Here is a 27,645-nt window from a genome sequence, read left to right as displayed (position 1 = left end):
CACTCCGGAGCAAGCAGTGCCGCGTTGAGCTCCCTCTCGCGCTTAACGTGGTCAAGAAAGGAAGACGGAGTACCTGCTCCGCGCCCAAAGCAGCTAGCGCGATACCATTTGTGGATCTGACGTCGGAAGATGCGGTCTTGAGCCGCAGTTCAGCCGTCCAGCGGCCACGAGGTGCAGGTATAGACGGCGAGTTGCGAGATGGTAGCGGTCCTGGCCGCTCCGTGTCGAATGCAGAAGTTGGAAGTGTTGTGTAGGATGGGAGAGGCGCGACGGCAGTGTTCCGGGTGGTGCAGCCCCACGCGGTGTGGGATGGTGCCGGCGTCGTGCAACCTCAGGATTGCTTCTTTGACAACGGAGGTGAATGGGCTGCCGGCTTTCCGAGGCGGCATATGTGAGCATGCAGTAAGTCTTCGGCGAACAGGTAGTTAATGTAATGGGGTGTTTGAAGAAGAATTCGTACAAAGACGAAGGGTATAGAACTATCCGAGTATCAAACGACAGCAACCATCAGAGCTATCCAACCTTCAACTACCAGCAACAACGGAGCTTCTCGACCCCTTTTGACCATGTGCGATCGCTTTGCTACCAAAAGTACAAAGCTGAAGCAGCAGCTACCACAGCCGAGACAAACGCGAGCAAGCTGCCGTCATGTCGGGATATCCCCGACGCAGCGCTTCTCCGAACCTCGTCGCTCCTGGGCTCGCTCATCATCATCGTAGTCTGTCTCTCCACCCTCCCATTCTGCGCCAACGCCAGCATCTTATCTCGACTCGTCGCAAGGATGGTTGTGGAACGCGCCCCAGGACAAAATACGACTTCGAAGCCGGCGCCAGAAGGGATGATGAAGGTAGAGAATTGGTCGTCGAATGCTGATGCGGCTGTTAGTCTAACTCAAATGATCTGGTGTAGGTGGGGTACATACCATAGCTGTAAGCATCTGGACAGACTGCCTTTACGTTCTTGGAGTACTCGCTCGGTTCGCATTTGTTGGGTGAGTTGTATTCGCCTGTGCAGCAGTCCTTGGGCTGGTTGTTCTTCGCGCATGCGGAGAAGCAGGGGTTAAATTGTGGCCGTTGAATGTTGTCGTCAGGGTACGGATATACGCCGTCGCCAGGCTTCTCTGGAGGACTCTGCTGTAGATCCCATGGACACCATTTGGAGATCTTATTCTCGTCTACGTCCTGGTCGAAGGAGAGTGGATACGAGGTATTCGTGCGGAGGAAGTTGGGAAATTCTGGGTACGGGTTGTAGCCCTGGGTAGCCAGGAGTCCGTCTGTGCCTTGACATGACGGATTGGTGAGGTTCGGAGGTATGTCGTCGAGCGTCACGTTGTCCAGTGGCTGGAGGACAATTGCCATGGGGACATTGTAGCCATCGACGAGCGAGATGTCGTAGTATGTGTTTCCGTCTCCGGCGTCCAACGTGAATTCGGCGAGCGAAACGGGTACATCTCCCTGTGTCTGAGTCAGCGGGAGGTGGTTAGAAGGCGGCAAGGGTATGGCATACTCCGACTTGACAGTTCAAGGCGCCATTACAGTCGCCGGATGTGCAAGCCTTTCCACGACCCGATGCAGCAGCAGTGCCATCGTCATTGAAGGTGCAGTTTGTTCTCCCCCAGACTCGACCCTGCCAGTCCTCTGATACAGTCTGATTCCTCGTCTCCCCAGGTTCAAGCTTGAAGCCAGTCTCGCCTGGACCTGTGCCGGACTGCGTTCCAATACCAGGCCAGATGGGCTCGGGACACTGGTTCGTCACCAGCAGGGGTGTGATGTCCAGCTTCCTTCGATTGGTCTTCCAGGGTGCCTTAAATGCCATGTGGTGATTAGGTCCCATGTGATGAATGGCGTCGCCCATAGGCAGCGCGCTCAGGCAGAGGAGGGTGCATAGCTGTGCGATAGAGAGGCGGTTTATAGACCGGGTATGATCCCTGGTGGACATAACAGCAGACATGATGGGCTGTGACTGCGCACGGCGCATGCGCAATCACAGAATAGGTCTTCGTGGTGAGGAATGGTTGCTAGATATGTGATGCAAGGGTGCAGATCTGCTGAGCTTCGTCGCAAAGGTATAGAGATGAGCGTAAGGTTGTGAGGATGCTGAGAATAAGGCTGGGAAAGGTCGTGAGGTTAAGGGCCGGGGCCCTGCACCGCAAGCAAGGCACATATCCAAGAATTGGCTGTTGTTGGCTGCAGTGAAGAAGTCGCGACTTGGTATCCGTCAGTGACGCAATGTCGTGTTCCTGCCCCTGGCAGACAAGGGTCCAGCAAGGCTGACGGACAGCCTCACAGCCTGTCATTGGCGTCCACGCCATGGCTTTCCAAACAACGGGCCGATGAGTTGGTGGCTTGCTTGATGGTTGCATTCTTTGAGATAGGCATCTGATAAGATGTCTAGGTCTCGGTCGTTGAGAGTTAGTCGACCTTGTAGATGTTCAGTCTTATCGATTAGTCTTGCTGCTGTCCTCTACAAAGAAATGCGAATGCGACCCAGACACCCAGATAGTTTCGCAACAATGCAAGCTGCATTCGGGTTCTCATTGGTAGCCATGCAACGGGTGAAGCATGCGAAAGACGTGAAAGCGTCACCAAGGTACGCCGGATTATGTGTCGCACTAGATCCTGAGAAGGTCCTTCATGATGGCAATATCAATCGAGATAGGATTTTACGTCTACCTAGAAATTATGGACTGATTGGAATGTTGTGCATGCAAACTAATGCGATGGAAGTCTGTCATCCCCTGGGGCGTTAGGCGTCAGGCGTGGTCGACATGCAAACCACAACCGAAAGCATCCGGGCAGCGAAAGCATTCGGACAACGAAAGCGGACAACTAGAACATCAGTGATCCGACTATGGGCATGAGCAGAGCGCTACAAGAGACCGAGGCCAATCAGCGCATACTACGGCGAATACCAGGCGAGGGGAAATTGCATCTCCTATTCGCGGTCTGAGATTTCGTGGTGGCATCTCGGAGGTGGAAGCGCACGAATGCCGGTCTCGCCACCATTAGCTGCGGGTGGTGAGATCTGCGCATCTCTTGGCTCTCCTGACAATTGACTGATTGCTACATTACCCTCCGTACACTCCCGCGCGTTGTATTGTTACTCAACCGCGCATCCTCCCACCCTATACGCTCCTTCTCTACATCGTGCTGTGTTTTACTGCGCCGCAGCTTCTCTCCTCGGGCACCGAATTAGTGTCGCCACGCAACCGCAGCTATTCACCACACCGCCGAGACCAGTGTTTGAAGATACACCGCTGGACACATATAAACAACCCTCGCCAGTCCCATTCCTACGTACCGCAAACAACCCACCGCCGAACATAGACTTGATGTCTACAACCACCACAATGCCCGGCCGCACCCTTCCGACGATTCCGACCGCCGAGGTGCGCGCGCACAACAACGAGAAGTCCTGCTATGTCACGATTGGCACCAAGGTCTACGATGTTACCGACTTCCTTGATGGCCATCCCGGTGGCCCCGAGTTTATCCTGGAATATGCGGGCAAAGACATCGAGGCAATCCTAAAGGACGAGATCTCACACACCCATTCCGACTCTGCGTACGAGATTCTTGAAGAGAACTTGGTGGGCTTCATGGTTCCCGAAACTCTCCTGAATGGCGTAGTAAAGAGCTCGAATCCTGCAGATATTGTGCCTCTGCCATCTTCCGAGGTTGGCAAGCTGGAGCTCAAGGGCATGGAACAGGACGGCAAGCCGCTGTACGAAGCAACCGGCATGTCATCTGCGGAAGATCTTTCAAGACCGACGGACCCGAACCAGGACTACAAGCAGCACAAGTTCTTGGACCTGAGCAAGCCGCTTCTGATGCAGGTCTGGAATGGTGGATTCAGCAAGGACTTTTACCTACAGCAAGTGCATCGCCCGCGCCACTACAAGGGAGGCGACTCCGCGCCGCTGTTCGGTAACTTCCTGGAGCCGCTCAGCAAGACGCCGTGGTGGGTCGTACCATCGCTCTGGTGGCCCTGTGTCGCGTATGGAACAGCCGTTGCGTTTGGTGGACTATCCTCCGCGACGGAACTTGCTGGGTACTGGGTCTTTGGGCTGGGATTCTGGACCATTATCGAATACGTCCTGCACAGGGGCTTGTTCCATTTAGACGAGTAAGTACTCATCATCCATATGGATCAGTTTGTACTAACATCAAGCAGCCATCTCCCGGATAACCGCGTCGCGATCACCCTCCATTTCTTGCTTCACGGTATTCACCACTACCTTCCCATGGACAGATACAGGCTCGTCATGCCACCCACACTCTTCGCCGTCTTGGCGGCGCCGTTCTGGAAGTTTGCACACGCGATCATCTTCTGGAACTGGTATGCCGCTCTGGCTGCCTACTGTGGTGGTATCTTTGGCTACACCTGCTACGACATGACACATTACTTCCTCCACCACCAGAAGTATGTATACCCATAGATAACTATGAAGGACGTCGCTAACAAACTGAAGGCTACCTCCCTACTACCAGCAACTCAAGAAGTACCACCTTGCGCACCACTTCGCCGACTACCAAAACGGTTTCGGTGTCACCAGCCGCTTCTGGGACCGCATCTTCGGCACCGAGCTTGAGATGGGACCCTCCAAGGTCATCAAGTCCACTTAAATGGCGACGTACGAATAGACTTTTGTTATTAGACACCCACCTGTCACCACGTTGTCAAGACCGGCATTGAAGAAGGCGTTCAGCGGGTCTGCAGGGCCATTTTGGGTCGATGCAGCTTTGATGTTTGTACATAACTTTATGACTCACTACCTCAGATAATAGTAATGCCAACAATCACTTCACTTCTGTTCACCATTCTTCAGTCACTGCTCATTTCCCTGTTGCGCTCACGGCGGCAGTCACCGCCACACTTGACTTGCTGCCTATTAGTCACGCGGACCCTGCCAAGGCCCCTCCAACTTTTCAAGTTATTACGCCCAGGCCTGCCTCTCCACTTTCCACTCACCCACCCATTAACACGTCGTGCTGCACGAGCAAAGCTTCAATCAAGCACCCATTTGTCAAGTGCATCTCGGTCAAGAGGTCATTCGGCAAGCGCCAGCAGTATTATTTTCTACGTCCGTTCGATATCGCAATTGAAATCAATACTTGAGCCCCAGCTCGCCATCACAACAACACATCGCCCATTGCAGTGACATCGCGCATCACTTCCACCAGCTACGCTTATCGAGAGCTAGGAACCGCCACCGACGTCGCCATGTCTACCCAAGCCGCAGTCGAGGCCCTCCTCGAGGAGACCGCCCGCGAGGTCGAGATGAAGGACGCCGAGCGCAAGCGCACTGCCAGCAGCGAGGCGCGCGACACCGACAGCCGCCGCGACGACCGCCACTCAGATCGCCGTGACCGCCGTGATAGGAGCCGAGACCGTGGGGACCGTCATCGTGAGTCCAATGGAGATCGCCGTCGCAGCCGCGATAGAGACCACCGCCGAAGAGACGGAAGCCGTCCCCGTTCTAGCAAAGGTGCTGACACAGATGAAGACCGTGATAGGCTCCGCCGCAGCAGCTCGCGCGACCGCCGTGGAGGTCGTGGAGGCCGCGACCGCGGAGGCGACTTCTACAGCGGTAGCGGTCGTCCGCGTTCCCGCTCCCCTCGCGACCGCGGCAACGACAGGTACCGCGAGAGGTCCCGCGACCGTCGCCGCAACGGTGGTGATGATCGCCGCAACAGCCGTCGCAACAACACCCCGCCCAAGCCAGAAGTCACCGAGGACGACCGCGACAAGCGCACCATCTTCGTCCAGCAGATCTCCCAGCGTGCTGAGATGCGTCACTTGCGCAGCTTCTTCGAGCGTGTCGGCCCTGTTGTCGAAGCTCAGATCGTCAAGGACCGAGTTACCGGCCGTAGCAAGGGGTGAGTACTCACTTCTCCGTTCCCCATACACACATGCTAACATCCGTCCAGTGTCGGCTACGTTGAGTTCGAGGCTGAAGAGTCTGTCCCTCTTGCACTGGAGCTTACTGGCCAGAAACTGAAGGGCGTCCCCATCATTGCCCAGCTTACTGAAGCCGAGAAGAACCGTGCTGCTCGTCCTTCCGAGGGCGGTGCTGCACCCGGTGCCAACGGCGCCCCCTTCCACCGTCTCTACGTCGGTAACATCCACTTCAGCGTCACCGAGAAGGATCTCCAGGAGATCTTCGAGCCTTTTGGTGAGCTTGAGCAGGTCATCCTCCAGCGCGATGAGTTGAACCCTGGCCGCTCCAAGGGATATGGTTTCGTTCAGTAAGTCGTCTGTTCATGTTCACTGCAATATATCTTGCTAACACATCGCAGGTTCGTTGACCCCTCGCACGCTAAGAATGCTCTCGCAGAGATGAACGGATTCGAGCTCGCTGGCCGCCAGATCCGCGTCGGTCTCGGCAACGACAAGTTCACCCCCGAATCGACCGCGAACCTCCTCCGTACATTCACCCAGCAGGCTCAGTCCTACCAAGGCTCTGCCTTCAGCGGTGCTGGTGGCCGTGGCGCCTACGCTGGTGGTACTGGTGGTGTCTTCGACCGTACCCATAGCAAGGACGACCGTGGTGTTAGCGGCGCCTCTGCTCTTGACGACTCCGATGTCGCTGGGGTCAACTTCAAGACCTATGACCGCAGCAGGCTCATGGACGCACTTGCGCGTCGCGACGTTCCCGGTGACTCCAGGCAGGGCAGTCAGGCTATGCCTGTCCCCACCACTCGCAAGGCTCCCGCCCCGGCCCCCGCCGCTCCCATGGCGTCCAAGTGCGTCAAGATCGAGAACGTCTTTGACCCTGACGAGTAAGTCCTCGCATCACTTCTTAGACATTCGCTAACACATTACTAGGGAACAGCGCAACTACGGTGACAACTGGAACAAGGAGCTCCAGCACGAGATCAAGTCCGAGTGTGACAAGAAGTACGGCAAGGTCGTTCACATTGCTGTCGACGCCAACAGCGAGGGTGACGTCTTCGTCAAGTTCGACTCCGTCTCCGGCGGTGAGAAGGCTCTCCAAGGTCTCAACGGTCGTACTTTCAACAGCCGCACCATTCGCGCTTCCTACGTCGTGGACAAGATCTACAACTCCCTCTGGGGTGCTGCTGCCAGCAGGTTTTAACCGACCGGTACGTTACAACTGTCGTGGGGTGCTCGGTAGCCACGACTGCCGAGCATACCCAATCACTCATGTGTGCAGTATACCCCGATCGGTTCTTACGGTTTCTTTACGGCTCATTCTCTCGGTTCACTTCTTGCGGTTTCCACTCTCGGCACACTCTCACACCTCTGGTACGTACGCATGGCGTTGACGGTATGATACGACTCTCTTTCTTTCTTCTTCTTGTTCTTCTTTTTGGGCGTTGCTTTTCGGGCTATGCTGGCGAAGGTGTACAACGTGCAGTGCTTGGATTGTGGAAGCTGCGTTGTCAAGATCAACATGAAGGATGAACGTTCAGAGGTATGATGGATGAAGGTCTTGGTGGACACTGAAAGGATAAGGTCTCGATGGATGACGGACATGATTGTTTAGGCGGATGATGGGCGAGAGCTTGTATATGGCGTGGGACATGGCGGTGGAGAAGTGCTTACTTCGGTACGTTCTGTGAAGGACTTCGGTCTTGTTCAGATCTTTCACTTGGTCTCAGGTCTCTCCTCACAGACGATTGCACATACGATTGCACATGCATCAGCGGCATTTACCACGGAAGCGGAGGACTCATGGCTGCTAATAGCACATAGGACCAGCTCGTCTCTTCCTGTCTTCCTGGATGACTTGTCTGCCAATAATCATGTGTTTAGATACTCTCTTGGATTTCTCCTTCGTTACCCTGGCCATTTTGATGTGGAGAGCTGAGGATGTGGATTGGGTTCATGAGTCTGTGGTTGTGGTTGTGGTTTGACCCTTCTCCGCTGCTGACCATGTTGTTGCCTGACGTCGTGATAGGTTTCGATTGTATCGTCTCATTGTGGCTAACTAGGCTCCTTGCTTCGACGTCTTCCCTTCTTCGCACGTTTATTGGGCCGCAGCCTGCGGCTATTGCTTGTCGGACACGAGCGAGTTCGATCTGCTTATCCGCTTCCGATGGAAGCCCTTGCAACCACTAAGACATCACGCATTCAAGGTTATTCTTTGTCATTATGGCTTGACTTTTATTCCATTCAACTATCTCGGAAGCTGCCACACCCACCTCACCAGACTGGGAATCATTTCGATACGTCCTCACGAGATCACATCATCGCGTCATACGCTCTTTCATCCATTCATGCGTTACCCCAACACTTGGCTACCCCAGAATGATCTCCTTCCACTCGTCCTCTGAGAGTGTGAACGCCGCTTTGAAGACTTTGCCAAGAGCTACACGACGATATATACCTTCCTCGGGATATGCCTCCACTAAGAGCACAAAGTACAGATCCCATTCCGAATCAACCCTCTCTTTTGGCAGATAATACGTCCACACCGGGAATTCTTGCTGGTTGAAGGATTTGGCGTCGGAAATCGCGATGAACTCGAATGAAGTCTGGCCAGTGGCTTCGTACTTTTCCAGCCATTCCTTATTGACGACGACAGAACCGCACTTGTCGCCACGCCGGTCTGTGATATGACATCGAGCTCTCGTTTTCCCAAGATCGTCTCCTTCGACATCGACTTCTGTTGAGCGTACCACGTGAAACGAGGCCCGCCAGGTAAAGAATTGTAGGAACGGTTGGTCGGGAAACTCTTTGAGACCACCGACAGCTTGACTGGATGCCGTTGTTCTTACGTGATATGGATCTTCAGGTAGGGTAAGTCTGAACTTCAAGTTTTGTGTGTAACCTTTCCGGTCTATTGTGTCCCAAGTCAGTGGCCGACCATATCTGTCATAACCAGCACGAGCATCGTCCTCGTCCGGAAGGTCTGGAACGTGATAATTGAACGGGTTCCTAGACTTTAGGCCTTTTTTACTAAGACTGTTTGCCTTCCGACGATCCTCCATGGTTCTTCTGTCCCTCGGCCTGGCAGCTTCTCCCTGACTGGCGTCAGTGAGGTAAACGCTTCCATCTTCGCTCGCGTTGTGGTCAGAGGGACTATATGGATCCGCCCTTGAAGGTCGTACGAATGCCGTGTAACCCGTCCATTTGTCATCAGTGCTCTGATCCTTGACGGCGTATCCTCTATCCCAGAGGCGACGTAGTGTTCCATGGCCATCCCTTATATGCCAATCGATCCATGTATGATCTACCAGCCAAGCATGGACATTAGAGAGACACCCATCGACCATCTGTGGCTTGTATTGGATACCATCACTCTTCCATCCACACCACGACCAACTGGGGAACTTGATGTCTTTGTACTTTGGCTCTACCGACGCCTTCTCGTAGTTCAGCAGGGTTAGAAGGTCAACAGGCTCCCACAGGAGGGCAAAATCAAAATGTGATGTCGGGAGCCCGAAAACAAAGGGCGCGTTCATCGTACCCTCCATCAAATTACACATTCCACTAAATGCTGCCAGGATATCGAGCGGTTCGAACAGCTCGCGCAATGTGTAGAGATATACACAATGGGCATAGAACCATACACTGCGTTGCTTGAGCTCCGTGAGCATCTGAAGCGGCGCTTGCACCAAGTCGAGCGACCATCCTCGGCCTTCGCCATCCGCGAAGATATCTTCCGACATGCCCGTGGAGCGGCACTGGAAGTAGATCTGTCCTCTGGTGAAGATTAAGCAGCGCTTGGAGAGCAGTCGCTCTTGGAACGTCCAAGCGCGCGTGTTCCACTTTGACGTCTGGATACTGATCTCAGATGGCTGATGCAATATTAAGTGCACGCCATCAGCATAAACGCCAATCTGCTGCTGTGGACGCTGACCTTCGTCAAGGGCCAGCAAACCAGTCCGTGAATCACCGTCCGCAGCGCAAATCGTCAGCGTCGCATTGCCGTATATGAGATGCATGGCCCGCGAGTTAAGGCTCCACGAGTGGCTGCTGTCCTGCACAATACACAGCGCATCAATCCAAGCGTATCTTATACCCAAGTCATGGACCAGCCGAATGCTCTGCACAAGCGCTTTTGGCAGCTTGCGAATTGTAGCAGCCAGACCACCAGATTTCCGCCGACTTTGTATGTTACTGATCTTCGTTCGATAGTCCATCCTACCTGTGTCGCCCCAAACATAGCTCACAGCGGCATAAGGCTCGAATTCCAGGCGCTCCATCGTACCCTCGAATGGCAAGGGAACAAGCCGGTCATTCTCGATGTCAATGACGCCGAAATAGGGCTCCATCAACGTTTCCATGAAAGGGTTCTCGATGCCAATCTGCTCGGTACAGCGACGATCGTGGTTATTCTCGCATAGACGTAAGAACTCGCGGATGAGATTCTTCTTGTTCTCCGTTGCACCGAAGCGACGCCCGAGGAATTGTGTTTCCCTGTTCAGCTGCTTGGGATAATCCAGATCAGAATTGGCGTACTTCATCGGTGCTGCTAAGACCAAGTAAGGCTCGAAGGCTTTGAGCAACGCATCACTCCATGTAACCCTCAGTCGACGGGTTCGCCTCTCTCGTAGTGCGCGTCTGGGGTCGACAGACAACCGGCCGTCCATCTCCCACGTCAGATGGCAGACTGCCTTAGTAGCATCGACATCCTTCAAGACGTCCTTTGCGATTGAGTTGATTACGAGACGGCAGAGAGGGCAAGTTTCTGCTCTCTCAGTGATGCTGTCAAGAGTTCCGAGTCGAAATCGTTCGTTCGCTAGTCGCAACGAATCGAGTGACGGGCGAATCTCTGCTGCCTTATCGTCTTCGATCACGAACTTCTCAATGTTTAGATTGAGCGATGCGCACTCCTTGCATGGTCGCTCAACTCTGTCCATAACCGCGCCGTTCTCGATAGGCTGGCTCGGCATCGTCACTTCCATTGGCGGTTCAGAGTCAGTTGCCATCGCGCAGTCGAAGCCCTGGAGGCTTTGGGATTTCGCGTCTCTTAGTCTAACTCTGGCATCTGCTTCCGGGGCTACCTTCAAGATCAGCACAAGAAATCCATCGCTAATCCTTCGGAATCTGCAGCTCGATAAGACGAGCCTAGTGTCACTACTTACTTTCGCAGCTCTCAGGTTCAGGCTCCCGCATTGAATGTCTACGCCCAGCTTTTGAACGCAGCCCGGCACGGCTCGCAATAGAGCAGCTGAACCGCTGTCACTCAGCTTCCGCCCTCAAAGCTTGTTTTCCCAGCCGCATAGCCTCCACAATTCGGCTGGCCAGACCAGTCATAGTGAACAAGACATATATTATAGCGCCGTAAAATTAGGCGAACAACCCCCAAACAAGAGAAAGTAGAGGGAGGGCAGACTTGCAGCATGCGTCGCTTATTGAAATTGTGGGTACCTGGCCTGTACAATTGGACCACGTTCGTTTTCAGGAGGGTTCAGCCGCACCCGTCCGCATCAGCAGGAAAACATGCATATTGAACATGTACCCAGGTTGTGACGAAGTACAGCATGCATGATAACTCTTTAGCCACCTTCCTCTTCCAGATGAGTCGATCTCTTTACAAGTTAGACTGCGGCAGCGCGCGCACCAACATCACCGATGTCAGCTGGAGCACGAACCCTCACAGACCTTCATGCTGCCAATCTCTCGATATCTTGTCTAATATTTACTCCGCTTCTTGCTTTCCTCTACAGCGGTATTGCGGGAACTACCTTCACTCATGCAGCTTCGCTCGCTTAACATTCATCACCCAACACCCATGGATATTTATGCAAAAATGATCCGTTCTTTCACATACGACCATAGGATCATGAAAATTAGGCTTCCCGTCCGCTCAGCCATATACAAGCATGATACCGGCGGATTAGTAGTTAGGTGGGTGACCACTAGCGAATCCCCGCTGTTGTATGTATTTTGATGTTTTTGTGCCCATCATTTTTGCCCATGTCTGGGGCGGGCAGGTGGGCCGACGGCGAGAACAACTTTGATCAGGTTGGAACAACGGAAAAGATGACCCCGTCTACAATCTTGACACGCCTTCCATAAGACCATCAACTGCGCTGTCTTGCGCAATCGCGATTTTTGCGTCCAAAAGGTGCTCAGCTAAGTCGTCCATCTCTGCATCTTCATCGGGCGTGGCTCTGTTCTGCTCTTCAACTTCAATCTCTTGGCGTACATCTCTTGTATCCCAAACCTCTCTCATCGCGTCTCTTCTCTGTCTCAATGCCCTGAAACCTTCAAGGTACTTGATTCGAAAGACAGACCTCTCGCCATCTCCATCGGCTGCTTCGCAGACCCTACCTCCCTGCGCTGCGGCCTCTAACACTGCCTCATATGTCCATAGCTGCACATTCGTCTCTACGTCGCCCGTCAGTCTCCGCGCACCCGAGCCTTTCTTCCGCTCTTTGAGGTATCGCGGGTATTGGCTTCGTATGCGATATTCGATGCACACGGGGCAGATGAATGGATGGGAATGTAGGTTTTCTTGTCGCTTGAGCCAGGCTAAGGGCAGCTGGGGTTTCGTGGTGTAGATACTGCGCGTGCAGTTTGATGAGCATGGCGACTTCGGAGCAGGGAAGCACACCGGTGTGGAAGGCGAGGACTGCGGCTTGATGATGTGTTCGCAGTCCAGAGTGTGGAGAGGGATGGACGGGTCGTCGCAGTAATTTCGAGGCGGCGGCTTGGTGAGCGCCATGGTGGAGTGCGGTATGTGTTGGTTAGGTAAGTCGCGGGTGGGAAGAATTTGGGGTTGAGTGTGAGTGAAATGGTAGGTTGTAGTAATGAGATTGTGAAGATATGATGTAGAGGGATGTATAGTAGAGGGTCAAAGTGTAAGTGAGATTACAGCCATTTGAGGGTGTTGTTGTATTCTCGGCATACAATGACGACCTTCATTGAGGCTGCAGTGCATCCGCTATCGTCGGTTCTTCCTTGGCTACCGGGGCTCCAAGCCCCTCTTTCTTACCAGGCAGAGCTCCTTCCAGCCATCGCTTTTGATTTACATCCTTCCAACCCACGACCCTGAACACCATCTCCCTCCCCATTGTCCGTTTCGCTTTTACATACATCCCTGTGCTCACTTCCTGGAGCAAGTGGCCACTTTTCCGTACCGTGCCTACATCTTCACAGCGCACATTGAACACAACGCGCTCGATCGAATGCTGCTCGGGAATACAACGGAATGCGTCGCGCCAGCTTTGGATGAAGGGAGTCATCAATGGACCGTAGGTGTCACCGTCGTTTAGAACATCATCGGTGGAGACGAGCGGGGAGATCCCGATGTGAAGGACTTTGACTGCAGTGACGGGAACTGAGAAGCAGTCGTCGGCGGACTTGCGTGAAGACTGTGGCTGGAGGATGTGGATGTCGGCGTCGGATGTGGCTAGCCTGTTGCCTAGGACTGAGAGGGTCTCGGGATCGTTGATAGTAACGAGCAGATATGGCGCGTTGCTAGGCATGGTTTCTTCGTAGATATCTGGACATTCTGACGATGCGGTGAGAGTGTCGGGATGCTCGGTATCTGTTCTCAGCTCTAGAGAGACTGGCATCGCGAAACGGTGATTGTTCGGATGGATTGCCATGGAAGAGGGGTTCGCAGAGGAGTGAATGTTGATGTTGATGTCCAGGCTCATGAGGTTTTCGCCTCCGCAATGCTGACCTTTTAGGCAACCATTATGGCAGCCAATGGGCATGGCTGTCTTCCATGCTGCTAGATAGACTTCATAGTTCTCTCTGGCTCTTCAAGCCATTGGTCTCTGGTGCCGATACACCCGAATATTGCCGGGATAATACAAAGTTACGCACGCGTTCACTTCCCGCGATTAGTCATCTTGTAGAGCGCAAGTTCGCTACGTCGCAGAGCAAGCAAGCACAACCAGCAATTAATGTGGAAGCAGAGGTAGCAAACTGACGTCATCCCTTAATCACTCGTCAGTCGCGCCTACCCCAGCTTCACGATACCTCCGCCAAGTTTCGTATGGTTCAACTATATACTACACCACCATGTGAACCCACACCACGAGATTGTCCGAAGACGCTATAACACCCTCACTATCCGTAGCGTACGCGATGCGCATTCTGAAATCATGGACGAAGTGAAGACTGCACGGTTGCTATTGTGCGCGGCTTGCCCTTCACTAACGACGGCCGCGTGAGTATGGCCAATTCAAGAACTCACACCCAACTCACCCTCACTTCTTGGCGGTGAATTCTGAGTATTCAATCCTATTGTCGCGAGATCGACTCTTCTCTTTCGACTCACTCTGCCTCGCCTGACGTACGGTCCAAGCTACCGACCACCCACCTACCGCACAATCCAGATCGCGCTTGCCGCCCACATCATCGTGTATCCCAACGTGTTCTCGTCTCTAGCACTCATGTCGTCGTCTGTCGCCAGACAATTCGGCAACATGCTCAACACTCGGTGGTCGCTCCCAGGACAAGCAGCCACGCCGTCGCCATCCACCAAGCAAAAGACCGACTCCAAGCAGAAGGTCGACGCCATACACGAGACAGTCACCTACCCACGCATCTTAGGGCTACGGGAACAGAACTCCTGTCGCAATGCATCCATGTCCTACGAGCACCTCCTCGAATGCGGCCACCTCATCACCACACCGACGCCCGATGAGCGATGCGCACCCAATTGCTACTGTGTCGAGCACGGATGGCACGAGATCAACGGCGACGAGAAGAAGAAGGCGAAGATGCTGCTGTTCTACTGCGACGCGTGCGTAGAGGAGGTAAACGAGAAGCTCGTGGCTGGTACTTTGACGTCAGCGGCGGCAGGTATGTTCACTTACTGGCAGTAACACTCGCGACTACGCTGACCACTTGACAGAGAACCTGCGTCGCACCCTACGCGAAAAGGAAGCCGTCAAGCGCGAGAAGCAGACCAAGTTTCGCAAATGCTATATCGCACTCAAGATCACCTCCGTGCCTTGCCATACCGACGGCACACTACGCAAGAGCTATACGCCGCGCAAAGAGCATCATCCTTTCGATATTTCGATCCCTCGAGTAGGCGACAACTTCTTCGAAGACCTCCTGGTGAGCCCGGTGGAGAAAATGAAGGCGCCTGGCAACACTACCGCGACCGCGCCTGGAGAAGCAAACCACCCCGTCGTCGGTAGTAGCCCAGCCAACCTCGGCGAAGCCGGTGCAAACTACCTGCGATATACGGCAGCGCAATCTGCAGCACCCAAGGCCCTCAAAGCCAAGCCGAGCGCCTCCAACGCTAAAAAGACCGCGTCACTGTCTGCTCCCCGCAAGGCCGCTGCAGCATCACCGGTGGTACCAAGCTCCGATGTCGCACAGAAGATATCTCCAAAGCAGTCGCGCAAGAGCCCCATTGTCATCGACGACGATGAGGAATACGTGGACGCGCCGGAGAAAGAAGCAGAGGGCGTCAAGAGAACCAGGAAACGACAAAAGGCTACTTCGTTGCCGTTGCCACTGCCAGCTACCCCGAAGAGGAAGCCAGGGCGTCCTAAGGGAAGCGGTCGCAAGAAGGTGTGAGGGGTTGGCGGATACAGGCGGTACGAAATCGTGAGGATGTGGATGTGATGACGAGGTTGGAGATTCCAAGCACGGGGTGGATGCTGCTATGCGATGCCTGGATACTGTCGTATTTGCCAGGCTGGTATTCTGGTACGGGTATATATTGAATGGAACATGTCGTTGATGATGCTTCTGATGGAAAATGTGATGAAGAAGGGTCACGTCTGGTAATCGTGTGCGATGTTGCTTTCACCCCACTTCGTCTGCTGACTAATCTGCATCCTGCCATCTCGCCACCCGTCCTCTGTACAACGTACCAAATGCACGATTGAAGTGTACAGCATATTTTATTTTGACACTTATTAACGCGAGTTGAACTATCTATCTGCATGCTCTAGTACATCTAGTTCTAAACCATCATACACCAAGTTCCCCATGTCGCCATCTCAAATCCCCCCCTTCTTTATTCAACAACCACTCACAATACGCTAGATAGATACACTCCAGACAGTACACAGCATACAACGCCTGAGACCAAGATTACTGCAATCTCTATGTTCGACATTTCGTCTACGCTGTGAACTCTGATATCCTGTCGCCTATCATCTCTTTCTGAAGGGAGACCGCGTTCTAGATCAATTGTAGTGCGCTCTTGCTGGTCGTATGTGTTAGGGCGGATGAATAAGTCGGGCATGGCGTTGGTGTCGGTTGTTGTTTCGCGAGCAACTGTCGAATGGTTGGTTGATTTCGCTGTTGCGTACTGTTATTTGGAGCTCGTAATGTTATGGGTGACATAGTGGATATGGTGAATAAGTGACACGATTCTATAGAGCGGCCGGGCGCTTTGTCAGTGAATGAGCAATGCACTTGTTCGCTGAAACATGGAGTGAATGGAAGGCGTGTGGCGCTGCGAGCCACTTCTGTAGTATTTGATCGGATGGACTTGGGAAACACGCCGCTCCCGCCCCATACCGCGATCTCCAGTCCCCTCACCCACCAACCATTCACAACACACCAGTACCATAAAGTATAGACAACGCAAAACACACACCGCTCACAACTAGAAGTACTGCGATGGTCATGTTCACCCATTCACCCTGCCTGTACATCACAGTATACCGACGTCCACGTCCATCATTTCCGTGCGGGGAGCGACCGCGTTCTAGATCAGGCATGGCGGGCTCTGGCTGGTCGTGCGGATTGGGGTTGGGGTTGATGAATAAGCTGGCGAGTAGGTGGTTAGCGGCTAAGGAGTTGGGAGTAGCTGTTGAAGGGACGGTTGAAGGAGGGGTAGAGGTGTTATTGTTTGGGGTAAGTGTTGAGGGGGTTGATGGAGTGCTTGTAGAGGTACTGTTGTCTGGGGTTCGTAGGATTATGGGTGGCATCGCTGTTACTGTGGGTCTGAGTGTAGTGGATCTGAGCGAGGTAAGTGTAAGAATAGTCCCGGCGCTCTATAAGTGAATGTGCAATGGACTCGTTTGCTGCCTGGGTGGATGATGGATGGAAGAAATATGGTTCTGTGAGTTCCTTCTAGACTGCATGATCGAAAGGGCCTGTGTGTTCTACAATACTTCGTTTCCTGGAGGTGAGACAAAATCCTTACGTGTCATTGCGTTATTAGCTATGGGAATGGCTCCGCTGGCTCTAGTGGTCATTTCTCGCGACCTTCAGCATTCTCCGTCGAACATCAGCAGAATTGAGGGACTGACGATATGCTTCTGTAGATAACTGCATAGCTCTCACCATGAATCATTCCTCAGCGCCAGACTCTTCGATGTCGTCCACATATGGTCGAGTCGCAGCGGCGAAGGCCCCCTAAGCAGCATGTACCACTTTAGATCTTTTGACGGAACGTAGGGTATGTTTTCCAAAGCCGATGAGTCGCGGACGTACTGAGAATATTCCCGGACAGTCGCTGCAGCCTCCATCTCACTACCGACGATCCAGACCTTGTCAAACCCACCTATAATCGTATTTGCAACGACGATAAGACCGCCCACTTCGATTGACAGGAGGCGATTCTCCAAGGGTTCTGTAAAGTCATCCAATGAATTCTCAAGAAAGACAACATTCTCTAACCGAAGTCTGATTGATAGTCGAAGTAACTTCTGGACTGCGATCCGGTTCAACTTCACATTGATGAGGCGCAAAGTGTCGAGACTGGCGGTCCAGATCGGACAAAGAAGCTGAGACGATCCCGACACTAGCCCTATCTGAGGCGTGGACATGTGGAGCGCGTTGTTCTCTGCGAGCGATCTTCCTGAAAAGATCAGATGCCGTAGATTTGGACAGCGCAAGGTGTTGGGCATGATGAAAGTATCGTTGGCCAGTCTCATCTTCAACGAGTCGCTGCTATACGCATCAGACTTGTCGCCACTGTCAAATGTGTATTCCAGTGTAGTGAGATGAGAGAGTACCATGTCTCCGGTCGGAGAACCAACGAAGCCAAGTGTGTTGAAGTTGATGGAGGCGTTCCAAAGTCGCTGGCCTTGGCGGTGATCTATGTGTCTAAGCAACGCGTAGAAGATGTTCATGGAGTGTCTGCTTTGAGATTTCGCGCAGGTGTACCGTAGCGGATAATTGTGAGCGAGGCTGAATGAAGGGAGAACAATGTTGCCTGTATTAATTCCGTACAGCTCTTGATAGGGGGCCTGATCCGTGAGACGCAAGTTGTTAGTCTCCCTGAGTGGTGTATGCTTCGTGTACGCTCTATCCACGGAAAGTGGAAGCATGCTGCGGGTTGGCCGATAGCAAACTGTTTCCAAGTTGATGAACTTGTCCATCCAACCTACGCTGTTATCTTCCAACCATGTAGACCAAAGATAGGGATCCGCCATCCGGTTGTGTTGACAAGGGCGGTGGAACTCGCGGTCACGATAGCTTAGGCCTGCCCTCTCGGATTCTGCAACCTCCAGTCGTCGTGGCGCCGCATCTTTGTACACTATAGCACTCACGAGTTTCGCTCGAGCAGGATCGTCAGCGATGCCTTTGAGTATGGCGATGCTCTTTAGATCTGGCGCAAAGCACACAGTGCGATAGAGATGTTTCTGGAACCCCGGTATGTTGCAGGCCTTGGAGGTCAAGAGGAAGCTGATGACATCGTGGGAACTCTCGTTGTTATCACAAATTACGTACTCTAGCATGGCATCGATAAGCTCGTTCGGAAACGGCAGCCCACTGCGCAGTGGAGTTGCCGGTGAGCAGTTCTCGTCGTGAAGTCGCAGACGACATGGCTGATCGATGACGCGAGTTTGGCTATCGGCCGGCGTGATTGGCCACGGTACCATCCGATCCATATCAGCTATGAGTCGAAGGGGTGTTGAGAGTCTAGGTCAGCATGAGCGACTGATACAGATATATACAGATGCCCGTGTCGCGTGTCGCATGGACCACACCAAACAAACGAACAGCATCACGTGTCGCTAAGCCGTTGTTGCAGCCCTTGTGAGCACTGACAAACCATGAGAAGGTTTACAATACCAGAGCCGCAAAGTTTGCGTCTCTTTTCGGCATTCTTGCTTACACTGAGATACAAAGCGTGCTTTCCTGAGTGTGACGTATGCATACTCCGCACGCGTAGCGACATGGATGTGGCTTGACTGTGGGGCCTTCGCAACTGGATAAAGTACGCTTAGAGCGCGTACACGCAGCCCCGTCGGCTGGCAATTCGTGAGCCATGAGCATAGCGCTGTATCGCAGTGTTAATCGTTGATCAACTGCCCTGATATGTCGACGCGCACGACCGACTGTGAGCTTCGTGCCGCAAAATTCTCAGATCTTGCTTCGATAGCGACGGTATGGGCAGCGGCATTCTTTGATGATGAGATCATCGGCGAGCTCATGCATCCCCACCGCAAGGAATACCCGGACGACGTATACTGGTTCTTGCTGCGAGGTATTCGACAACGGTTTTGGGACTGGCGACATCGTTTCATAGTTGTGATAGACGATGGAAAGGTCGTTGGTGCTGCAGATTGGAGAAGGCTAGGAAGAGGGGGAGAGAAGTTGGAGTTGGGGCGAACAGATCCACGTACGCCTTCCATCGCGACACTCACTATAGCGTGTGAGCGCGTCTTTTGGCTTACTCTACCTCCGCAGGTAACCTCATCGCGCCACTTGTGAAGGCATACCACTCCACGTCTTTAGTGCTCTTCCCCAATCGCGCGGCTGATCCCACGCGCACTTCCTTCCTCGACACAGCTGTCGCGAACTCTGGAAAGTACTGGACTGGCCATCGCACCGAATGCTGGGACTTGCACGTCTGTGGTGTACACCCAGACTACCAAGGTAAAGGTGTTGGAAAGCTGTTAGCCACGTGGGGTGTACGCGAAGCGCAGAAGGAGGGCGACGAGGTTGTTGCTAGTGTATTGTGCGGAGAGAAGAATAGAGGATTCTATGCGAAGGCTGGCATGGCTGTTCAGGTTTCGGAATCGAAGGGCGATGGAGGCGGCATCGCGTTGTTCACGAGATAGTTCGCGCGGGCGACGCGTTTCAGCCAATCAGTGTTGCCGGAGTTGTGCCGGCGGTATCGCGTCTCCCTCCGATGACGCGTCTGCGACTACCATCTCTTCCTACCCATCACGTAGTGCTTTCCGTCATCACATTCATCTCTTGCCCATCGTTAATCGTTCCTTGTGAATCGATGAAATAGCACGCAGTACCGCAATGAAGATGAGAAGGAATGACCGAAAATGCCGACCGCGCGGACCGAGCGTGACTGTCTGGTAGCAACACATAGCTGCTGCTACCCGCCGTATTGGATGACTTTCAAACAATGAACCCTTCTCCTCCATCAATCACTCTTATTCCAGGATACACAATATGAGTTTCGCTATTACATTCGCTGCGGGTGTCGTGCTCCACGCTACTGTCTTGGCCAGGCATCGCGAATGGGACCGCCATTCAGCCGCCATCTTATCCTCAGCATGTGTCCTCTTCGCAGCTACAGTCGTAGCAGTTGCTGTTATTCGGAAAGTTTCCTGGGTCTCTTCTTTCGCTTGCGTGGGCGATGTGACCACGGACTTCGTCAGCGGCCTTCTCAGTTCTATGATAGTGTATCGACGATGGCTACACCCTCTCAGATCCTTTCCAGGGCCTATAACTGCACGGAACACTAGCCTATGGATCATCAAGCAAAGCGTCCCTGATCTCGACTTATACGTCAAGATGCGCAGCTTGCATGATCGATATGGCGACTTTGTGCGAATAAGTAGGTTTGGAGAGCATTTAGACGAGTGCGTCGTTGACCTGGTCTAGGGCCACGCGAGATCTCGATCTGCCATCCTGATGCGATAGCGGACGTACACGGACCGAGGAGCAAGATCCTGAAAGGCGAATTCTACGATCAGACCCATCCATTTCATAGCCTCCAATTCATCCGCGATCCGAACCTCCATAAGGAACAGCGTCGGTACTGGGACAGAGCTTTCCATAGTCCAGGTCAGTGATCGTCGTTTTTGTTTGCTGCTAAGCAGTCAGAGTCGAGCATACACCTCCGTCTGTCCTGCCAATTCCAGTTTTATAGGATCAACGTCGCCAGCTAGCATGATGGAATGTTGGACTATCACAGCTAACAGCTGTAGCACTACGGGGATATGTGCCACGACTCATAAGACACTATCGAATCACTGTCAGTATATTTGCGAGTCATGCAGCATCACGAAACCCGATCGACGCCAGCAGTGCCTTCTTAGACCTATTCTTTGATGTCATATCGGACTTGACATTTGGTCAGTCCTTCAATACACAGAGCACGAAGCAACGAAGTCCGATCGTGACAGAGTTCCTCAGCAAGCAGAAAATACTCGGCTTCGCCTTGCTGAACATGCCTCTGCTCCACCTCGCTAAAAACCTGCACATGTCCACGAGGAAGCAGAAGCCCTGGGAACGTTGGTATGATGAAGCATTGAAGGCCCGCAGTAAGGTAAGTCAGCCAAGCTCCGATTGACTCATAATGTTGATGCTCATGTGCGAAGAAAACCGTCTCGATGTCGGACATATACACATACTTGCCGCAATCTGCAGACTCCAACGGCAACACTCTTAGAGAGGCCAAGTTGGCTATCGTTGCTGGCGCTGATACAAACGCCATCACAATGTCGATCATTTGCTATCTACTGTGCCGCCATCCTGGGTACCAGGCGAAGCTCCACTATGAGTTGTCAGACTTACGTTCTCTTTTCCCTAACGACGATGATCTGATGAACAAACCTTGCTTGGCCGGCATCATCAACGAAGCGTTGAGATTGCATCCGCCCGTCCCCTGCGGTCTTCAGCGTGTAACACCCGCAGAGGGCGCAGTCGTCGCCGGCCGACACATACCGGGCCACATGAATGTCACAACACCGACGTACGCACTGCATCGAGGTATTGCTATCTTTCCCGATTGTTGCAGCTTGAGCTGACCTTTCAGATTCCCGCGCGTTCGTTCAACCGAATGAGTTCATACCCGAACGCTGGTTCTCCCGCCCCGACCTCATCCTTCGTAAAGACGCATTTGTGCCATTTGGCTACGGCGTGTACAATTGTGCGGGTAAGCCCTTGGCTATGTTACAATTACGCATGGTCCTTGCCATGATCTCCCGACGGTTCACTATGACATTTGCTCCTGGCCAGGAAGCTCTATGCCAGTACTTCATCGATCATCAAGCCGACTGCTTCACGCTCCACCTTGAGCCCCTTCCTTTGCTGTTCGAACGAAGAGGCGTGTGAGTAATATCAAGCTGGATCTTGCATCGCCATGTGGCTAGCATATGACCGCATGCTATACTGGCGAAGATGAAACATTGCTACTACAACTTTCTGATAGGTCTGCAACAGCCTTCCTTGTTCTCCATAGTTGCAAGCATTCACATGGATATTCACGAGCTCTCAAAACTGTGAGTGAAATGCGACTTGAGCGGCAAGAGAAGCAGTCACTCAAATGACCCTGAATGACCAGTTGTGCTCCCTTATGGTTCGCTTCCAACCCACACTCCGTTCGCTACCACTGAATTACAGCAGCCCTTTTCCCTCCCGCTTTGACCTCAGCCCAAGTAGCCGGCATTATGGGCTTCATGAAGCAAGGCAGCCAACGCCCCCTCGGTAGGCGCCGCACTCTGCACGACTTGCGAAGGGCAGCGCGCAGCCCCAAGCAACCTGAGAATTCCGACCAGACCCTAGTGCAAGCAACAGACGCCCCGCAGGCTCAAGATAACACGTCACAGTTGAAGAAACGCGCAAGCACCTTCGGCATCAAAAATGCGCTCACCAAATTACGCATCATCAAAACCAGCGCAGCCCCCATGCCGCCAATCTGGACCCAGTATGAGCTCGTCAAACGTATAGGCTCCGGTGGAAACGGCCTCGTAGATCTCTGCTTCGACACCTCAGCCGGCATCCTCGTCGCCGTAAAGACGCTGACCCTCCCTAACCCCGCCGCACCTCTACCAGAAGCCACGATTCTGCAAAACCTAGGCCGCCACGGCAACATCATCCGATACTATAACAGCGTCCTGAGTCCACCGCATCCTTCTCGCCTCCAATTGATTTTCGAATACTGTCCCAGAGGCGATCTACTGGATTACCTGGATACCTTGGACGGCCCCATCCCCGAACTATTCCTCTGGCATGTATTCAAGCATGTCGCATGTGGTCTTGCTTTCCTGCACAGCCGCCGCGTCATACATGGCGATATCAAACCCGCCAACATCCTCCTCACCGCGGCGCGAGAAGGCGAGCGTTTCTCCCTACCCAAGATCGCAGACTTCGGCGCTGCGTCCTGTAACCCCTTGCCAGAAATCCCACGAGGACACATAGGTACACCGTCCTTCCAACCCCCCGAAGCCGACCTTCGCCACGGCCCCGAATCCGATATCTGGTCCTTGGGAAGCATGATTCACGAACTGATACTGGGCCGTGTACCTATGCGGAAAGTGCGGGAGCTGGAGACTGATGCCGAGACGTGGTTTGGGGGGAGTGGACGGGAGATACCGGATGGTGTTGTTGCGCGTGGTCTGTATAAGGAGTTTTGTTACTACCAAGCTAGCCACGTTGTTGAACGCACACGCATCGATTGTCCGTCGGAGTATACGACGAAAGTATACAGCACACTGCTGAACCACTTCATGATGCGCGCTCTTGACCTCGACTGGGAGAAACGCATCACGGCTAGCCAACTGTGGGACTTGTTGCCTAAGCTCGAAGCTATTGTGCAGGATCTCCACATACTGGGCAAGCCTGAACTGCTCGATAGCCTCGAGGAACGAGAGGACGTGAATGGTCGAGAGGTCGCATGCGTCACCGACTCCCAGATGCTCCGGCAACTCTTTGAGAGATTGGCACGGTGTGCGGATTGGGCGAGTCATCAGGAGATGCGGAGGAGAGGGATGCAGTTGTTGTTTCTTATGGAGGAAGAGGATCATTTTGCGGTTTTTAGGGCGTTGAGGGATGTGAGGGGCTTTTGGGGGATGGAGTGGTGATTTGGGATGGATGGGTGGCAGAAGGAGATGCGGGTGTATGCAAGCGCGGTTTGGACTCAAGCTACGAAGTCAGACTGCTGAGGGTGTACTGGGTCCAAAAGGCCAACCCGCAGATCGTGATATCACTATCAATGGGCATGACTATCAAATTGACAACATCCGTTCTCAAATCATCATGCCGCGGTGTCGCAACTCAAAATGCCGTGGACAAGAATGCCAATGCAGCGGATATTGGTACCGGATTTTGGCTCACCCGAGTTCAAGCAATGGTGGAGTGGGTGTGGCAGAAGAGGAGGTATGATGTTTTGGTGGAAGCTTCGAGTAGAGGGGCGTTTTCCAAGGCAGAATTTATGCTGGATACTACGGAAGAGACGGTCAGTCGGTGAGTTCTAGTGGTAAAGAGGGATGTCGGTCGATAGTACTAAATCGTTGTTCCGTTATCCTCATTCAAAGTTCGTCGCCGGGTATCTACATTCTCTCCTCTTAGCCACAGACCATACCGTCCCTCGGCTCCTCAACAACCTCCTCCTTCTCCCCATCCGCCTTCCCATCCCCACCCTCCACTCCTACTACCTTCTCCTCAACCCTCCCCCCAGGCACCAACCCCACACTCTTAACCTCCTCATCCCCCTTCTTCACGGCCTTCTCCGCCCTCTCCTTCTCCTCCTCCAACCTCTTCCTCTCCTTCTTACTAACAGTCATACTCCCCTTCTCCAACGCCTCTTTTGGCAGTGGCCTGACATACGGCTGACACACCCAATACGGTCTTTTGACACGCGCGACGGTCGCGAGGGAGGATTCGTAGGGGTCTAGTTCCTCCCCCTCTTCTTTTGCACCATTTGCCTCTTCTTTCACCGTTGTTGTTGTTGTTGTTGTTGTTGTTGTTGTTGTTGTTGTGGAGGTCGGTTTGGTGGAATCATTAGCGTTTTCTTCTTCGTACTTCATAATCCCCTCTTTTACAGCCTTCTCAACCAAATTCAGTACGTTCTCAAACGCCTCAATATCGCCCGTCCGTGACCGCGCAAGCGCGTCTCGCACATTATGATGTTTCGAAACCAGCGGACGCAACAGATGAAACAGATGGGCTTGCATAGCCGTGAGATTGGGGTTGCTAGCCTCCTTCTTTTTCGCAGCTTTAGACAAGGGTTTTTGTTTCTTCTTTGGCTGACTATCCTCGTGATCACCTGCTCTTTTGCCGTTTTCTGCTGCGTTCGTGTTTGTGTTGGAATGGGAATGGGCTGTTTCTTGCGATTGTTTTGATGGGTCTTCGACGTCGGGATCGCCGGGCATCCAGAGCGGTTTCCGTTGTGGCGGGTCTTGACCGAGGGCGTATTTGTGGATGATGTCCATATACCGTCTCATGACTGCGTCCATCCTGTACCCACCCTTCCCGTCGCGTCCGCGCCAGTATTCGCGTCCTTCCTGGCCGGGTGGCGGTGGTGCAGCGAAGATAGTAGGGTCGTAAAGGTTTCCTTCTGCGCTCATGACGCCGTCTGCGCCTGTGGCTTCCAGACACGCGGCGATGTCTTCGTGTTGGAGGATGTTGCCGTTGGCGAAGATAACAGTCTCCTTAGGAAGGTTCTCCCGTAGATGCCGAATCATCTTCCAGTCTGCGAGGCCGGTGTTGTGGCCTTTTTGTTCTCGGCGTCGGCCGTGCACTGTGATGATGCTTGCGCCTGCATCTAGCAGTGTCTTTGCGTATGCGAGGGTTTTCTCTGGTGTTTCGAGGACACGCATCTTCGCTGTGACTGGGACGTCTAGCTCATCGTGTAGTTTGCGTATCATCCTCGATATCAGATCCCAGTCTTCCTGCAGGAATGCGCCATATTTTCCCCTTTTCGCGATTCCTTGTGGACAACCCAGATTCAGATCTACCGCGTCGCAAAAGGGCGCAACGTGTTTCGCCGCGCGCAGGAAGTCCTCGGGGTCGTTTGAGCAGAATTGTACGGTAAGCGGTCGGTCGAACGCAGGGTTGCCGTCGAGATGTCTTTCCGAGTCGGGTAGTTGTGAGAGGTGGTATTCGTCGCTGGGTGAAGGGATAGTCGATTTGAGGGGTTGGAAGTGGGCGTCGCGGTAGTTGCTCTTCTCGCCGAACATCTTCGAGTGGAACATTGGGGTGTATGCTAGGAGGTCTTTCTGCTGAGATTTGGGGAGGAACGAGCGCGAGAGTAGTCGCCATGCCTATAGAAAATGATGTTAGCTATCATCTTTGCGTAGAGTCGTATAGAGACGAAGAGACATACGAACTCTGACTGTTCGACCATGGGCGCAAGTATCAGCTTTGGGCTGCCGATACTCTCATAGAATGCGCGCCCATGTAATTTCCTCCTCTTCCCGTTGGCCTGCAACACCCCATTACTGCTTCCATTTCCATCACCATGATTGTGCAATGTCCCCGCCACCTCCCCATGCCCCTGCACCGCTGTCTGAGCCATAGTCGCCATCTGCGCAAAGTTTCGATTCGGAAATCCTCTTGCTAACCTGGGGGCGACGGCGCCCCCAAACACTTGGAGAAGAGAAGAACGTATGGCGACGGACGTCGAACGAAGTGGTGTTGAGCGCAGCGAGATCTTGTCAGTCGGCGAGTGTAGCGAGCGTAGCGAGCCCTGGAGTGCAGTGCGACCGTAAATCCCAGCAGAGTTCGAGTAAGACTAGGTCAAGCGCATAACCAAGGTACAAACAAAGCAGTCTCGCGTATCTCACCAGACCCCTCGATGACTCGTGCAGTAAACGTCAGGGTCGTCGTGCTCGTTCAGCAAAAAAACGCCATCAGCACTCCACCGCCTCTGACCAATCGGAGTGCGGGGTATCTCCGTATGGTGCCTTTGTGCGAACGAAGCACCAGGAGGAGTTGTGGACTGCGTTTGTGATGTAGAACCTCGATGCTCTCTTTCTTATTCATGTATTATTGTTCTTGTCTTTCTGTTTTCCTGTCTGTGTTTGGGGTTCTTGATGCGGGGGTAGGAAGGTTGGTGGAGATGTTTCTACGACTCCATCCATGCTCGGAACATTGCAAGGGAGATGCCAACATATAACACATATGCAAACTTCGTCTATAGTTCTCAACTACTGGGTTCAGTGCCAAACAGTTCCAATGCTGTGGTACATTACCCACAAGCGGCATCCACATGCATCAAACACATCCCTTAGCCTCGCCCGACCAAACCCTGACCGACATCACGCCATCAGGGTACCACATCACAACATGCGAGTCACGCCAGCTACATATACATGCGCATGCCCACCACCTCGCTGATACACACGCACGCACGGGAGTAGAGGGGAAAACCCTCCCGCCTTATCTTCTCCCATATATCAACACATCCAGCACATCACCAACACACCTCAACACTCAAGAATTCAGGATATACCAATGTAATTTCATCTCATCTCAACAACCTACAACCACCACACCATCTTCCTCGTATACCATACCACATGATAAAACACACAACAACCCAGCCGAATGAACAATCAGCCATCCATCTGCCCAAAAGACCTCCAGATCATCACGGTACGCGGTGATATGAGACGGACGCACGGCTTCCTGAAATGATTACGTGCGTCCGTCGCACATCACCACGTAGCGCCATGATCTGGAGCTGGATGTTCCATCGAAAAGAAAGACCATGTCCAACAATCATTATTCTGGATATCTTCGTCGGCCGTAAAACGCTGTAACATCTTGTCATCTCCACAAAGGGAGATCCAGACAGAGAGAGAGAGACAAAGGAAGTCT

At 53.1% G+C, this 27,645-nt stretch overlaps 9 protein-coding genes across 9 annotated transcripts; 5 read left to right on the top strand and 4 right to left on the bottom strand.

Annotated features, from left to right (window-relative positions):
* Positions 1-886: 886 nt before the first annotated feature.
* On the bottom strand, positions 887-1,815 carry J4E92_010564 (uncharacterized protein; the record flags this gene model as incomplete). The annotated part of the gene is made up of 3 exons (XM_051501901.1): positions 887-900; positions 923-1,454; positions 1,507-1,815. The coding sequence occupies 3 exons, from the start codon at positions 1,813-1,815 to the stop codon at positions 887-889; spliced, it is 855 nt and encodes a 284-aa protein (XP_051347898.1).
* Positions 1,816-3,349: 1,534 nt separating this feature from the next.
* Positions 3,350-4,625, top strand: J4E92_010563 (uncharacterized protein; the record flags this gene model as incomplete). The annotated part of the gene is made up of 3 exons (XM_051501900.1): positions 3,350-4,125; positions 4,174-4,422; positions 4,472-4,625. 3 exons carry the CDS (start codon positions 3,350-3,352, stop codon positions 4,623-4,625), a joined length of 1,179 nt encoding a protein of 392 aa, XP_051347897.1.
* A 598-nt stretch (positions 4,626-5,223) lies between these two features.
* Positions 5,224-7,099, top strand: J4E92_010562 (uncharacterized protein; the record flags this gene model as incomplete). The annotated part of the gene is made up of 4 exons (XM_051501899.1): positions 5,224-5,879; positions 5,931-6,248; positions 6,300-6,782; positions 6,829-7,099. 4 exons carry the CDS (start codon positions 5,224-5,226, stop codon positions 7,097-7,099), a joined length of 1,728 nt encoding a protein of 575 aa, XP_051347896.1.
* Positions 7,100-8,264: 1,165 nt separating this feature from the next.
* J4E92_010561 (uncharacterized protein) lies at positions 8,265-10,877 on the bottom strand (the record flags this gene model as incomplete). The annotated part of the gene is made up of 1 exon (XM_051501898.1): positions 8,265-10,877. The coding sequence occupies one exon, from the start codon at positions 10,875-10,877 to the stop codon at positions 8,265-8,267; it is 2,613 nt and encodes an 870-aa protein (XP_051347895.1).
* Positions 10,878-12,839: 1,962 nt separating this feature from the next.
* J4E92_010560 (uncharacterized protein) lies at positions 12,840-13,496 on the bottom strand (the record flags this gene model as incomplete). Its single annotated transcript, XM_051501897.1, has 1 exon — positions 12,840-13,496. The coding sequence occupies one exon, from the start codon at positions 13,494-13,496 to the stop codon at positions 12,840-12,842; it is 657 nt and encodes a 218-aa protein (XP_051347894.1).
* An 861-nt stretch (positions 13,497-14,357) lies between these two features.
* On the top strand, positions 14,358-15,465 carry J4E92_010559 (uncharacterized protein; the record flags this gene model as incomplete). Its single annotated transcript, XM_051501896.1, has 2 exons — positions 14,358-14,736; positions 14,789-15,465. The coding sequence occupies 2 exons, from the start codon at positions 14,358-14,360 to the stop codon at positions 15,463-15,465; spliced, it is 1,056 nt and encodes a 351-aa protein (XP_051347893.1).
* Positions 15,466-19,173: 3,708 nt separating this feature from the next.
* Positions 19,174-19,919, top strand: J4E92_010558 (uncharacterized protein; the record flags this gene model as incomplete). The annotated part of the gene is made up of 2 exons (XM_051501895.1): positions 19,174-19,342; positions 19,594-19,919. 2 exons carry the CDS (start codon positions 19,174-19,176, stop codon positions 19,917-19,919), a joined length of 495 nt encoding a protein of 164 aa, XP_051347892.1.
* Positions 19,920-22,379: 2,460 nt separating this feature from the next.
* On the top strand, positions 22,380-23,906 carry J4E92_010557 (uncharacterized protein; the record flags this gene model as incomplete). The annotated part of the gene is made up of 2 exons (XM_051501894.1): positions 22,380-22,386; positions 22,450-23,906. 2 exons carry the CDS (start codon positions 22,380-22,382, stop codon positions 23,904-23,906), a joined length of 1,464 nt encoding a protein of 487 aa, XP_051347891.1.
* A 483-nt stretch (positions 23,907-24,389) lies between these two features.
* J4E92_010556 (uncharacterized protein) lies at positions 24,390-26,170 on the bottom strand (the record flags this gene model as incomplete). The annotated part of the gene is made up of 2 exons (XM_051501893.1): positions 24,390-26,087; positions 26,150-26,170. 2 exons carry the CDS (start codon positions 26,168-26,170, stop codon positions 24,390-24,392), a joined length of 1,719 nt encoding a protein of 572 aa, XP_051347890.1.
* Between the last annotated feature and the right edge of the window lie 1,475 nt (positions 26,171-27,645).

This window comes from Alternaria infectoria, assembly GCF_024043175.1.
Source record: "Alternaria infectoria strain BMP 0036 chromosome Unknown scaffold_38, whole genome shotgun sequence".
Lineage (NCBI taxonomy): Eukaryota > Fungi > Ascomycota > Dothideomycetes > Pleosporales > Pleosporaceae > Alternaria > Alternaria infectoria.
Note: the sequence above shows the minus strand (reverse complement) of the source record. Positions and strands in the feature narration are given on the sequence as shown.